This window comes from Pristis pectinata, chromosome 33, assembly GCF_009764475.1.
Source record: "Pristis pectinata isolate sPriPec2 chromosome 33, sPriPec2.1.pri, whole genome shotgun sequence".
Taxonomy (NCBI): domain Eukaryota; kingdom Metazoa; phylum Chordata; class Chondrichthyes; order Rhinopristiformes; family Pristidae; genus Pristis; species Pristis pectinata.
The window spans coordinates 5,590,442-5,605,392 of NC_067437.1; the positions used below are offsets into that span (position 1 = coordinate 5,590,442).

Genomic DNA, 14,951 nt, shown 5'->3' on the forward strand with positions numbered 1-14,951 from the left:
TGGTTATCTACTTGACCTGTGCCTCTCATAATTTTATATACCTCTATACCCCTCGGCTATCAGTCCCCTTCCACTCCAGGGAAAACAGTCCTGGCCTATCCAATATCTCCTGACAACTCAGGCACTCCAGTTCAGACTCAAGCCCTCCAACTCAATCTGTGTTACCTTCTCCAAACCCAGGACTTCTACTGGCAAGAAGGACAAGCTCAACGGGTTTATGGGAACACCAGCACTAAAGTTCTCCTTCAAGTCACACACATTCCTGGCCTGTAAATATTTCACTGGCTCCCTCTTTGTCGCGGAGTCTAAATCTTGGAACTCCTTCCCCAACAGCACTGTGGGAGCACCTTCACCAGAAGGTCTGGTTGCAGTTCAAGAATGTAGCTCACCTCCACCTTCTCTGAGCAATTAGGGATGGGAAATAAATGCCAGAGAAACAAAGGACTGCAGATGCTGGAATCTAGATGAAAAACACGATGATGCTGGAGGAACACAGCAGGCCAGGCAGCATCCGTGGAGAAAAGCAGGCGGTCAACGTTTCGGGTCAGGACCCTTCTTAAGGATTGAAGATAGGAAAAGGGGAAGCCCAATATATAGGAGGGAAAAGCAGAGCAGTGATAGGAGTCTTGATGAAGGGTCTCGACCCGAAACATCAACTGTTTACTTCTCTCCATAAATGCGGCCTGACCTTCTGAGTTTCTCCTGCACTTTTTGTGTGTGTTGATCTAATAAATGACAGCCAGTTTTCTCCTACACATAGCAATGTGAAGGTGTGCCAATGATCTCTTTATTTGCAGTACCAAATGAGGGTAACGTTGTCCAGGACAACAGGTTAACCTCTTCTGCTCTTCTTCAACAATGGTGTCATGCGATGTCGTGCATCCTTTGACAGATTGAGTGAGCTCGGGCTTTTCTCTTTGGAGAGAAGGAGGATGAGAGGTGATTTGATAGAGGTGCACAAGATGATAAGAGGCATAGACTGAGTGGACAGTCAGAGACTCTTTCCCAGGGGGACAATGGTTAACACGAGGGGGCACAATTTTAAGGTGATTGGAGAAAGGTACAAGGGGGATGTCAGGGGTAAGTTGTTTTTTACACAGAGAGTGGTGGGTGCATGGAACGCACTGCCTGCAGAGGTTGTGGGGGCAGATACATTTGGGACACTTAAGAGACTCTTAGATAGACACATGAATGATAGAGAAATGGAGGGCTATGTGGGAGGGAAGGGTTAGATGGATCTTAGAGCAGGATAAGATGTCGGCACAATATTGTGGGCCGAAGGGCCTGTACTGTGCTGTAATGTTCTATGCTCTTTGAGGGAAGAGAAGCAGTATCCTGCTAAACATCTCTCCCACACTGCAGCACCCCACTCTCTCAGATTTACACTGGAGTGTCAGCTTAAATGCTTGTGGTGATGTCTCTGCTGTATGATTTGACCCAGGACTCTGACTCAGAGGTAGGTAAGGCACAAACTGAGCAGCTGCCAGTACAGGCAGAACACACCAGAAATCAGCAATGAGGTGGTAAACACAAAGCAGCTGGCCTCTCAGAGAGTCAGGGAAAATCAGACTGTACATCAGAACTGGCACAGACGTTCACCTAGAATAAAATACCACAGGGAGCCAGGAGCAACGATCTTTGTTCAGTGTCCAGGAGTGGTTTTATTGCAGGTGCCTTTGACTCGATTTCTGATAAGCAATTCCTGTTTGTGAAGTCTCGGTATCCTAGTGGACTGACAGCCAAGCACCCTTTGATCAATCCATTAACTGTCAAGCCCTGTAACTTGAAGGTCCCTCCCAGTTCCCATGTCTGGCCCATTGACCTCAGCCCCAGGCTCTTCCAATGGTGCTCACTCCCTCTCATACCCTCCCTGCCTTCTCATTGCACCCTTCCACTGTCCAGACTAGGAACAGCCAATGCAGCAAAATCCTGTAAGTTTACAGCAAAGATGAGGCCAATCGGCCCATCAAATCAGTGATGATTAGAGCCACCCAGTCCAATCCCATTCCATCTCTTGGGCCGTGGCCTTCCGATCCATGCTGCTTCTTCTACACTTCCCAAAGCGAGGAGAACCTTTGCCTTTATCGTCCTTTCAGGAAAGTTTCCAACCTCTACACCCCCTGGGTGAGAACTTCCTCAATTTCCCTCAACTTTTTTTTTAACCACTAACTATAAACCAATGCTCCTGGGGACAACGATCACTACAGTTAATAATTAGTAAACCTTTCTGCCAAGGGATATAGATATGGGCAGGCACGGCAGTGTAGCGGTTAGCATAACACTATTACAGTGCCAGCGACCCGGGTTCAGTTCCTGCCGCTGTCTGTAAGGAGTCTGTACGTTCTCCCCGTGTCTGCGTGGGTTTCCTCCGGGTGCTCCGGTTTCCTCCCACATTCCAAAGACGTACAGGTTAGGAAGTTGTGGACATGCTACGTTGGCGCCAGAAGCGTGGCGACACTTGCGGGCTGCCCCCAGAAAAATCCTACGCAAAAGATGCATTTCACTGTGTGTTTCAATGTACATGTGACTAATAAAGATATCTTATCTTTCCCTCTGCAGATCCTCCCCAAGTTACTGCAGGGTTCCGTTCCTGTGAATTGTTCCTAACCCAGACAGTTCACAAGTAGGAAATGCGGCCACGGACTGAGTTCCCACATGGCAGAAGATCCCTAAAGCCCCACAGCAGCCGGCAAATCCATCCCGTCGGTCTCCCAAATGCTTGTCTATATGTACGGACAGTACTTAAGTCAGGGGTTCATAACATGGGGAGAACCTGTACACCTTATCTCAGACCATCACAATCTTAGACACCTCAACTCAGCCTCCTCTGTTACAAAGAAAACTGCCCCAACCTAACCAAGCTTTCAAAAAGTGTTTAGTCTTAGCAAAGTTCAGGTAAATTTCGCCAGTGCAATTACGTCCTTTCTGTGTGATATTAACCAGAACTGAACGTAGTGCTGTTGCTGTGGATCAGCCAGTGATTTATACAGTTCTGACAAGTTTAGCCTACAGGGTTGGCAGTGAAGGTGTTTAATGCTTTAGCAACAAACAAGATGCTGGAGGAACTCAGCGGGTCAGGCAGCATCCGTGGAGGGAAATGGACAGTCGACATTTCGGGCCGAAACCCTACATCTGGACTGGAAGAGTCGAGGGGAGATGGGCAAGTGTGAAGAGGCGAGGGGGAGGGGTGGGGCAAGATCTGACAGGTGATAGGTGGATCCAGGTGAGGGGGGGTGATAGGGAGATGGAGGAGGGGGGAGTGGGAATAGCGACAGAGGCCAGGAGGTGAGAGGTGGAGGCAACAAAGGGCTGCGGATGGTGGGATCTGATAGGAGAGGAAGGTGGAGTATGGAGGTGGGGAGGGGCAGACGGGAACTGTGGGGGGAGGGGACCCAGTGGGAGGGGTGTGTGGGTGACGGGCAGATGGGGTGGGTGGAGGAGGGGAAGGAAACAGGGTGATGGGGGGGTGTTGGGGAGTGTGAGAGGAACTGGGGAGATCAGAGAAGAGAGAAGAGGGATGGAGGATAACTCTAAACCCTCGTTCTACTGGACTTTGAACTCCTATTCCTGAGCTGAAAGATGAGGTTACTGACAGCTGTACCTGCACTCAACCTGAATATTGTATCTTTCAAAAATCATCCTCCCTTCTAGATGCCCTCTGGTCTCCTGTGTGTCTGACACGGGTATAACAATAACTTATAAATGACATCTTCCATGTGCACAGCAGATGGAGTTGAGGATCCTCCCACTTATCTTGATCCAATCTCATGGCTTCAGCCTAATTTTATACAGCAAAGTTCCCCAAACACTGACCGGAAGGCATAAGTTCAATTTTCTGCAGAGAAAACCTTTGAACTATCAAGTGTCTGCATCCAGGTGAGACAAGTCAAGCAGCATTATGAGTTGCAGTTACCATGTTTGAAGTTCTTTTAAAACTTCAATAGGTCTGTTCTGTTACTGTTTGATCTTAACAAGCCTCAGAGCAATGTTAAATGAAGAGTTAAATGTCACAGGAAACCCATCAGTTCAATACTCACTTCTAAACGCTCTGACAAAGTTGCTTCCAAGTAACACCAGATTCTGCAATCCAGGATTGAACTGTTCCATTATATTCTGCAAATAAACCACAATGAAGCTTGGTTACATGGTCAGACACTGCAGACCTCCAGTTACATTGGCAGGCACCACCTGCCTGGGTCCAGGTCACTCCGAGGCTTTGCAATGAATCCAAGCAAAATGGGGATTGGTCCCATCACAAAATTACTCGGTGCTCCTAGTCCTGTTAGGAATGGCCTTACATTGCACAAGACACAATATTGCACATACAGACACCCTGAATTTATATTGCACCATTTTGTCGCACCAAGAGATTTCTGCAATGATTTCTTCTGGGCAGTGCATTGACCACAACATTGGTGGTCTTGATGGAGCACTAAAACAAACTCCCAATCCATTAGGAAAAGTAAAAAAGTAACAGAATTTAACTTCTGAAGACTTTTTAGCAATCATGAGGCAAGTTTTTTTTTGGGAAACTTAATGTGAAAGTCCAAACAATTGTGTAACAATGACGACCAGGGTGGCACAATGGTGCAGCTGGTAGCTCGCAGTGCCAGAGACCTGGGTTCAGTCCTGACCTCAGCTCCTGTCTGTGTGAAGTTTGCATGCTTTCTCCGTGACCGTGTGGCTTTCCCCCAGATCCTCCTTGTTTCCTCCCACGTCCCAAAGATGTGCCTGTTCAGTTGGTTAATTGGTCACTGTAAATTGCCCCTGGTGTGTCAGGGATGATAGGATGTGGGAGGAAATGATGAAGATGTTGGGAGAATAAAAAATAATCAGACTAATGTAGGATGAGTGCAAATGGGTGGTTGATGGGTGGTACGGATTCAGTGGGCCGAAGGGCCTGTTTCTGTGCAGCATCTCTCTATGACTCCCATGATTCACAGCTGTTAGAAACCCCAAGCGCCAAGGAGCCTGGTGCACACTGGGAGGAACGTATCTACTGCATGGAGCTGTACTCCATTCATACTTATTCACCAGTGGGCCACTTGGTACCTCATTCAGGATATTGTACTGAATTATCAATCCTACTGTCTATGTTCACTCTTCAAGGAAATGAGTGAGACTAGTCAAACTAGAGTTTCCTTTATAAAATCCATACTGAACATGTATTCTCATATTTCCAGGTCTACTCCCGCCCACATACTCTTCCAGCCTGACAATGATTTGTGTCCAAGACCATGAGGGTGAATGCATCAGTCTTTTTCCCAGAGTTGGGGAATCAAGAACGAGAGGGTAGAGGTTTAAGATGAGAGGGGAGAGATTTAATAGGAACCTGCGGGGCAACTTTTTCACCCAGAGGGTGGTGCAGAAATGGAACGAGCTGCCAGGGGAAGTGGTTGAGGTAGGTACATCAACAACATTTAAAAGCCACTTGGATAGGAATATTTTAAAGGGATATAGGTCAAACTGTGGCAAATGGGACTGGCTTAGATGGGAATCTTGTTCGGCACGGACAAGTTGGGCCGAAGGGCCTGTTTCCGTGCTGTATGACTCTATGACTCTAACATTCTTGCCAATTCTGCATCAGCATCGGGTCAAAATCTCGAGTTCTCTGAAGGTTTTATTGAGTGAAACGTTAATCCTGTTTCTCTCTCCACAGGTGCTGCCTAACCTGAGTATTTCCAGCATTGTGTGTTTTTTATTTCAGATTTCCATAATCTGCAGGATTTTATTTTTGGATCCTGGAGTGTACCAGCCAGTGGGGGCATCTTCCACCACACTCTCTGCAGCCATTTTTGAGAAGGTAGTGTGCCACCACTGCCTTATAAAGGGGCATTAGGAAAGGAGGATTAATGCCGGTCCTTCCACTGATTTAGCAAAAGAGTTTGAGGGTTTGAATGATCTAGTTCTCCTCCTTTGGTTCTGTGGTCCCAGGACAAGATTCACTCCTTGCAACCAATGTGCACCAAAGGCAGAGTGCGATGATATTCCAGGCACTCACCACAACCTCCCACCGTAACTCACCCAGTCAGTTCAAGACAAGAATTGTGTTTGCAGCCAAGTGTATTCCTTGGGGACACAAAAGATTGCAGTTGCTGGAATCTGAAGCAACAAACAAAGTGCTGGAGGAACTCAGAGGGTCAGGCAGCATCTGTGGAGGGAAGTGGACAGTCGACATTTCAGGTCGAGATCCTTTGTCTGGACAACTAAGTGTCCCGAATGTAAGCTGCTAATCCGGATGAAGGCTCTCGACTCGAAACGTCAACTGTCCATTTCCTTCCACAGATGCTGCCTGAACCACTGAGTTCCTCCAGCGTCTTGTTTGCTGCTCTGTATTCCCATGTTAGCATGTTCCATGGTAAATGATTCACCTCCTGATTCCCCAAAAGGCCTTTCACCGTTCAGGAGGCACTAGTCAGGAGTGTGATGGAATATTCTCCACGCCTGATCGAATGCAGCGGCAACAACACTCAAGAAACTCAATGCACACAGGTGCACTCACAAGGAAGGCATGCCAGCGTCTTTACTTTCTTAGGAGGTTAAGGAGGTTGGGCTTGTCACTGAACACTCTAACAGACTTCTACAGATGTACTGTTGAAAGTATCCTGACTGGTTGCATCATGGTCTAGTACAGCAATTTGAATGCACAGGCATGTAAGAAGCTGCAGAGAGTAGTGGACTCAGCCCAATACATCACAGGCACATCCCTCCCCACCATCGGTGGTATCTACAGGAGGCACTGCCTCAAAAAGGCAACATCCATTATCAAAGATCTCCACCATCCAGGCCATGTCATCTTCTCACAGCTACAATCGGGCAGGAGGTACAGAAGCCTGAAGTCCCACACCACCAGGTTCAAGAACAGCTACTTCCCTTCAACCATTAAGTTCCTGAACCAACTGGCAAAACCCCAATCACTACCTCAGTAAAGTAACACTATGATCACTTTGTACTACAATGGACTTATTTTTTGTTCAAATTGTGTTCTTCCTAGTAAAAAACGTGTATAATTTATGTTTAATTTATGTTTTTCTTATGATTGATGTTTATCTGATGCTCTGTGCCTGTGATGCTGCTGCAAGTAAGTTTTTCATTGTTACCTGTGCTTACATGGACTTGTGCAGATGACAATAAACTTGACTTTGACCTTGAGTTTGCCATCCACTCTCTCCGATACTTGCCATCAATACCCTCCACTTGATTGGAATCCCATACACCACCCAAAGCATTCATACCCTCCACCACAGTCAATCCACCAAATACACCACAGCTACTTGAGGAGGTTACTTTACTGGCACATCCCAAACCCCTGGCCCCCACTACATCTTACCACAATGACATCAGGTGCACAGGACCCCTTGCATATTCCCCTCTGTCTGTCACAAGCCATCCTGACTTGGGAATGTCTCTCCAACGTCACTGGAATCATCTAAATCCTGGAACCCTCTCCCCAACAGCCCTGCAGGAACGCCTTTCAACCGTGACTCAAAGTCAAAGTCAAGTTTATTGTCACATGCACAAGTACATGTGTGTACAGGTGCAATGAAAAACTTACTTACAGCAGCATCACAGGCACAGAGCATCAGAAACACAACATTCAACGGCAATAAGGGAGGGGTAGTGATTGCTGGCGTTGTTAAGATGAATTGTTTCATAAAAAAATATATAAGTAAATAAGTTAGCTGTGTACTCAGCTATAAGGCGGCACCGGCAACGTTAGCAGTTTATACTGGGGACACGGTTGTAACAACAGGTAGAGTGGAAGGCTCACAGCTCTCCAATAGATTGGTCTTTACTGGCTTAATGAGATAACAATAGGGTATGTACACAGCTCGGGTTGACTGTTAATAAATGATGAACTGTTAAACTGATAGGTTTAGAATTAGCAATTAACTAATCAGTAGAATTTGATATTCTGCCCTCCCTTGCACAGAGTAAGTGCCAATGCCTTGAACATCATAAGCAAGCAGCTAATGTCGGCAAAATATCATCAAAGGTTTTACATAGAATAGTCATAGAACATAGAACACTACAGCACAGTACAGGCCCTTCAGCCCATAATGTTGGGCCGACATCTTATCCTGCTCTAATATCTATCTAACCCTTCCCTCCCACATAGCCCTCCATTCCTCTATCATTCATGTGTCTATCTAAGAGTCTCTTAAATATCCCTAATGTATCTGCCCCCACAACCTCTGCTGGCAGTGCGTTCCACTGACTGTGTAAAAAATGTACCTTGACATCCCCCTTATACCTTCCTCCAATCACCTTAAAATTATGTCCCCTCGTGTTAACCATTTTTGCCCTGGGAAAAAGTCTCTGACTGTCCGCTCGATCTATGCCTCTTATCATCTTGTACACCTCTATCAAATCACCACTCATCCTCCTTCTCTCCAAAGAGAAAAGCCCTAGCTCACTCAACCTATCCTCATAAGACATGCTCTCCATTCCAGGCAGCATCCTAGTAAATCTCCTCTGCACCCTCTCTATAGCTTCCACATCCTTCCAATAATGAGGCAACCAGAACTGAACACAATACTCCAAGTGTGGTCTAACCAGAGTTCTTTCGAGCTGCAACATCACCTCACGGCTCTTCAACTCAATATCCCGACTAATGAAGGCCAACACACCATACGCCTTCTTAACAACCCCATTGACCTGCGCAGCAACCTTGAGGGATCTATGGACGTGGACCCCAAGATCCCTCTGTTCCTCCACACTGCTAAGAGCCCAGCCATTAGCCTTGTATTCTGCCTTCAAATTCGATCTTACTGGGTCAGGTTTCCAATGGTGGAGGTGGATTTAGAGTTGAGCGGCAGTGCGAGGAATAATTTCAACAAGGATGGAGTAGCAGAGGCTGTCTATGCAGGATGAGACATTGGGAATTTTATTCCTCTCCCCACACAATCTTTGTTGCTCCAGTATCAACCTGACGAGGTTAGATGAAGTGAAGAGGTTCAGGCAAAGGACAAGGACATAGCAAGAATTAGTAGGGCCAAATGCCCTATTTCTGTCCTGTAAACTCAATGTCACTTTGAGAATTACCCTTAACCTTCACATACAGAATATCAACACATAAATCTCACAATTACATTGCACTCAAAACTACAAAGAAAGACGCAAACAAAACTATAATCTGATGAAGGGTCACAGACCCAAATCATTGACTTTCTTTCTCCACAGAGGCTGTCTGACCTGCTGAGTGTTTCCAGCATTTTCTGTTTTTGTTTCAGATTTCCAGCATTTTTTGTTTGATGATCAAAACTATAAAATTGGAACTAAGAATTGACAAATTATTTCCTTCTGACGGGGAAGAGGGATATTTGGCCCTTTGAGTGTGTGTCAGCTCTCTGGGTAATCGCATAAAGAGTCAGACAGCATGGAAACAGGCCATTCAGCCCAACTCATCCATGGTGCCCACCAAACTAGTCCCATTTGCCCACATTTGGCCCATATCCCTCTAAACCCCTCCTGTCCGTGTACTTATCTAAATCTCTTTTGAATGTTGTGGCTGTACCTGCCTCAAGCTCTGGCAGCTCATTCCATATACTCACCACCCTCTGCATGAAGCAGTTGCCCCTCAAGTCCCTTTTAAATCTTTCCCCTCTCACCTTAAACCTATGTCCTCTAGTTTTTGGTTCCTTTTCCCTGGGAAAAGAACCATGTGCATTCACTCTATCTATGCCCCTCGTGATTTTATACACTTCTACAAATTCACCCCTCAATCTCCTACACCAATCCCATTTCCCTGAAACCTATTCTCTCACCCACGCTAACTAACTCTCTCTTGATTTTCCAAACACCCATCCATAGGAGAAGTAATTTACAGCGGCCAATTAACCTTCCAACCCCCACGTCTTTGGAATGTGGGAGGAAACCGGAGCACCCGGAGGAAACCCGTGCAGTCACAAGGAGAACGTGCAAACTCCACACTGCTCAGGACGGAACGAGGGTCACTGGATCTGAAGCAGCTACATGACCTGCAGCACCAATGTGCCAGCTTAAAAACTCAGTAGCACGTAACGGACCAAGAGGGAGGAAAACACAGAAGAGAAATCCAGATTAGCGAACCAGGTTAAACTCTTCCCTTTGTAGTTTAAGCGAGCAGAGAGTAAAATTTGAAAAATCTGCAGTTAAATAAAAATGTCAATCAAAACAGTTTTCAAACAAAATTGGAGCAGATGTAAGTGTATTCATGTAAAGAGAACATAGAACAGTACAGCGCAGGAACAGGCCCTTCAGCCCACAATGTCTGTGCTGAACATGATGTCAAAATTAAACTAAATCTTTTCTGCCTGCACATGATCCGTATCCCTCCATTCCCCGCACATTCATGTGTCTGTCTAACAGCCTCTTACTTTTACTTTGTGAATGAATGTCTTGAGGATCTTTTCAAAAGAAAGTGTGATAAAAATACATGGTACAATCTGAAAACTAAAGGGGCAAAAAATTCTTGCATTTAATGTAAGCTTTAACATGATAATGGGAGAAAATAATGTGATTTAGGATTATAGAATCATAGAAATATACAGCACAGAACAAGCTCTTTGACCCACTTTGTTCAGACTGACCATAATGTCTACCTACTCTAATCCCATTTCCTCACATTAGGCCTGTATCCCTCTGCACCTTTCCTATACAATTGCCTGTCCAAATTACATTATCATTGTACCTGCCTCCACTACCTCCCCTGACAGCTCGCTCCTCTGTGTGATAAACTTAACCCTCAGATGTCCTCTCTTCCCCCTCTCACTATAAACCTGTGCCCTCTCATTCTAAACCCCACTGCCCTCGGTAACAGACTCTGACTATGTCCTATCCAAGCCCCTCGTGACTTAAGGAAGAAAAGCCCCTGAGGTTGTACGTTTCTGTCTCTGCGTATTAGGACAAACAGGTGGAACAATTGCTAATGTTAGTTCAAACTTTAAAGTCAAAGTCGAGTTTATTGCCCTACGCACAAGTCCATGTGCGCACAGGTGCAATGAAAAACTTGCAGCAGTGTCACATGCACATTACACCAGATAAGCAGCATTCACAAGAAAAAAAATTAAATATAAATTTTACACAATTTTTACAAGAAAAAAAACACAATTAGAACAAAAAAACCCTCCATTTTAGTGCAAAGTGATCAAAGTGGTCACAGTGTTGCTAAACTGTGGTGATTTGGGTTTTGCCAGTTGGTTCAAGAACCGAATGATTGAAGGGAAGTAGCTGTTCCTGAACTTGGTGGTGTGGGACTTCAGGCTTCTGTACCTCCTGCCCGATTGTAGATGTGAGAAGATGGCATGGCCCGGATGGTGGGGATCTTTGATGATAGATGTTGCCTTCTTGAGGCAGCGCCTCCTGTAGATACTGATGGTGGGGAGGGATGTGCCCGTGATGTATTGGGCAGAGTCCTCTACTCTCCGCAGCTTCCTACATGCCTGTGCATTCAAATTGCTGTACTAGACCATGATGCAACCAGTCAGGATACTTTCAACAGTACATCTGTAGAAGTTTGTTTGAGTGTTTGGTGACAAGCCCAACCTCCTTAACCTCCTGAAAAAGTAAAGACGCTGGCGTGCTTTCCTTATGATTGCATCTGTGTGCTGGACCCAGGACAGGTCATCTGTTAATTTCTTCTTCAATTAACAAATTGGAAATGTCACTCCATTACTTTGGAACAGATGGAAAGAGGTTGCAACATCCTCCAGACCCAAGTTATTTAGAAGTTTCAGTTATCAGGGACAGTGTGAGACAACATGCTTAAATTCACACAGATTATACAACATGCATTCTCTCAATGGTCAGCATGGGCAGGGTGGGCCGAAGGGCCAGTTTCTGTGCTGTATGACTCTAGGTCAGAGCAGTTGAATCCAAACTTTCCTGCTTCCAAACCTGCTGCAGATGCCAATTCAGGACTGAGGGAGAATGTCGTTCGATAAGGTGCAAAGACAGCACGTGAAATACAAGTACAGATGAGGTACAGGTTGGCTGTGACCAACTGAATCCCAGGTCAGCTGACAGGGTTGAATGGCTTCAGGCAAGGCTGCTTTGTGCTGGGTCTCCATAGGCAACAGGTTCTCCTTAGTTGATTTATCACCAACATTGAGACCATCATGCAAATCAGCCTCCCCTCCACGGACTCTGTCTACACTTCCCTCTGCCTCAGGAAAACAGCCAAAGTAATCATGGACCCCTCCCACCCCGATCATTCTCTCTTCCCCCCTCTCGTGTCAGTCAGACAATACAAACATTTGAAAGCACAAGCCACCAGACTCAAAGACATCTTCTATCCCACTGTAATCAGATTCTTGAACGGACCTCTCATACACTAAAGATGAATGCTTGATCTCCCAATCTACCTTGCTGTGGCCCTTGCACTTTATTTGTCTACCTGCACTGCACTTTCTCTGTAGCTGCAAAACTATATTTTGCATTCTGTTTTCTTTTTACTACCTCAAGGTACTTATGCACGGCATGATCTGTCTGAATGGCATGCAAACAAAGTTTTTCACTAGAGAAACAAAGGACTGCAGATGCTGGAGGAACTCAGCAGGCCAGGCACCATCCGTGGAGAAAAGCAGGCGGTCAATGTTTCGGGTCAGGACCCTTCTTCAGGGCTGAAGATAGGCAAAGGGGAAGCCCAATATATAGGAGGGAAAAGCAGAGCAGTGATAGGTGGACAAAAGAGGGGAGGTGGGGTGGGCACAGGGTGGTGAGAGCTAGATGCAGGTAAGAGATAGTGATGGGCAGGTGCGGGGGAGGAGGGGAGAGCAGATCCACCGGGGGATGGGTCAAAGGTAAGGAGAGAGAGAAAAAAAGGCTAGGAAAGGGAAGAAGAAGCGTGGTGGGGGGTGGGGGGGGTGGATTGTGGGGAAGGGGAGTGGGGATTACCTAAAGTGGGAGAATTCAATGTTCATGCTGTTAGGCTGCAAGGTTCCAAGACGGAAAATGAGGTGCTGCTCCTCCAGTTTGCACTTGGAATTCTGGCAGCGGAGGAGGCCGAGGACTGACATATCAAATGTTTTTCACTGTACCATACCATGCCACATCTGTGCGGACAGTGTGCTCCTGGTGTCACAGTGCCAAGAGGAAATAAACTCCCGATGAATTTACTTGGTTATTTCCTGTTTTCTAGGTTAAAGGAATTAATGAAGAAAAAAAAATCTATTAATATTTGGACAGAAGTTTAAGCATTTTGTGACTTTGGTTATCAGGTTACTTGCGGTTACGTGTAACACGATATCCAGGAAAGACCAAGCTGACTCCAGAAAAGGCTTATTTATAGCATTAGGTTTGTACAAGGACGAAGAGGATCGATGAGGAGACATGGAGACACTTCTCTGTGGAGTAGCCCAAGGCATAAAGATGATAATCATCAATAAATCCAAGAAGGAATTCAGTTGCACAAAACAGAAATGCAGAGTATTGGTTAAATGGTGAGAGGTTGAGTAGTGTTGATTTTCATGGGGACTTAAATAAATTTATATACAAATCATTGCAAGTGATGAGGAAGGCTAATGGTAAGTTAGTCATAATTAGGGAGAGGAATTGAATACAAGAGTAAGGGAATCTTATTGCATTTACGAAGGACCTCGGTGAGACCACAGCTTGAGTATTGTCTACAGTTTTGGTCCTATACACAAGAAAGGATGTACTTGCCACAGAGCAGTTCCAGAGAGGATAGACGGAGTAAAATGGAGCTGTATTCTCAAGAGCTTAGAAGAATGAGAGGGGATCTCGTTGAAGCTTATAAAATTCTTCAAGAGCTTGACAGGCTGGATACAGGGAGGATGTTTTCCTAAGGGAACCATCTTGATTCATGGACACAGTCTTCTGTAGAGACTCAGTCATTGAGTTCATTCAAAACATGAGAATGATAGATTTCTGGATGTGAGAGGAATCAAGGGATGTGGGGGCAGTGCGGGAAAATGGCTCTGAGGTAGAACATCAGCCAGTGGTGAAGCACATTCAAAAGCTGGGTAGTTTACTCCTGTTCCTGGTTCTTGTCTTCTCAATTATGCCAGTGCAAAACAAAACTCTCTGCAACAAGTCAATTCCTTTAAACAATGCAATGAAGCTCGATGGTTGAAACACTTGGCTAAGTGTCCCTTCATTGGGGATGGTGAGGATGAGCTTCTATTCTTCTGAGACCAATGCATCAGAAGGCATTTGTAATCTGTGCTACAACTTGCTGGAAGTTAACACCGTGGTAACAACACATGCATTACACTGGCCACGATTTTAACCATTGACTTTTGGGTTGAAGAGTTTCATATTTCTTCCAATTACAGAACAATAACTTGCATTTATTTAGCACCTGAAATATTACACAGTAACTTTATTGGAGGAAAATCTGAGCTATGTAAGATCTCTTTCTTCCCTTTCCAAAGAAGGTTTATTCAGTGATTACAGCATTACAATACCACAGTATTCCACGATTCACACTGTTTACAGTCAATCATTTCAAATTATAACACAGTCAACACTATCCAGAATGCACTCGAGCCCCTGTGGGGCCCACCGGTCCAGGAAAGCCCCCATTGTACCCGTGGATACCGCGTGTTCCTTCTCCAGGGACACACACGGACACGGACATAACGCCAGAAGAAGGGCAGAGCAATCAGCTCAGGCAGAACCCTTGACTGCCCGCCACCTGGACCCGTGAATGGCCACCTTGAGCAGACCCAGGAACAAACTGACCAGGAGATCCCCTGACTGACCCACCCCCCTCCGCACCGGGTGATAAGGAGATCTTAGGAGAAGTGGTGAGAGGCTCAATTAAAGATGGAGTTCTTGAAGAGAAAAGTGAGATGCAGAGGGTTTGACAGAACAATAAAATGACTCTAAACTTTAACCAAGGACAATATGTGCAGATCTGGGGAACCATAACCTCACTCTGAATATAACTGTCTTTGATTTAGTGGACCCCACATATCTCTGAAAAATACAAGCATCATTTAAACAGA

The 14,951-nt window shown here is 45.6% G+C and overlaps 1 protein-coding gene across 1 annotated transcript in view; it reads right to left on the reverse strand.

Moving 5' to 3' along the window:
* baiap2l2a (BAR/IMD domain containing adaptor protein 2 like 2a) overlaps positions 1-14,951 on the reverse strand; it is a 59,629-nt gene that overhangs the window by 44,247 nt on the left and 431 nt on the right. Inside the window, exon 2 of the mRNA XM_052043384.1 lies at positions 4,038-4,113. Coding sequence (XP_051899344.1) covers positions 4,038-4,113 — 76 coding nt within the window. The remainder of the gene's footprint in view (positions 1-4,037; positions 4,114-14,951) is intronic.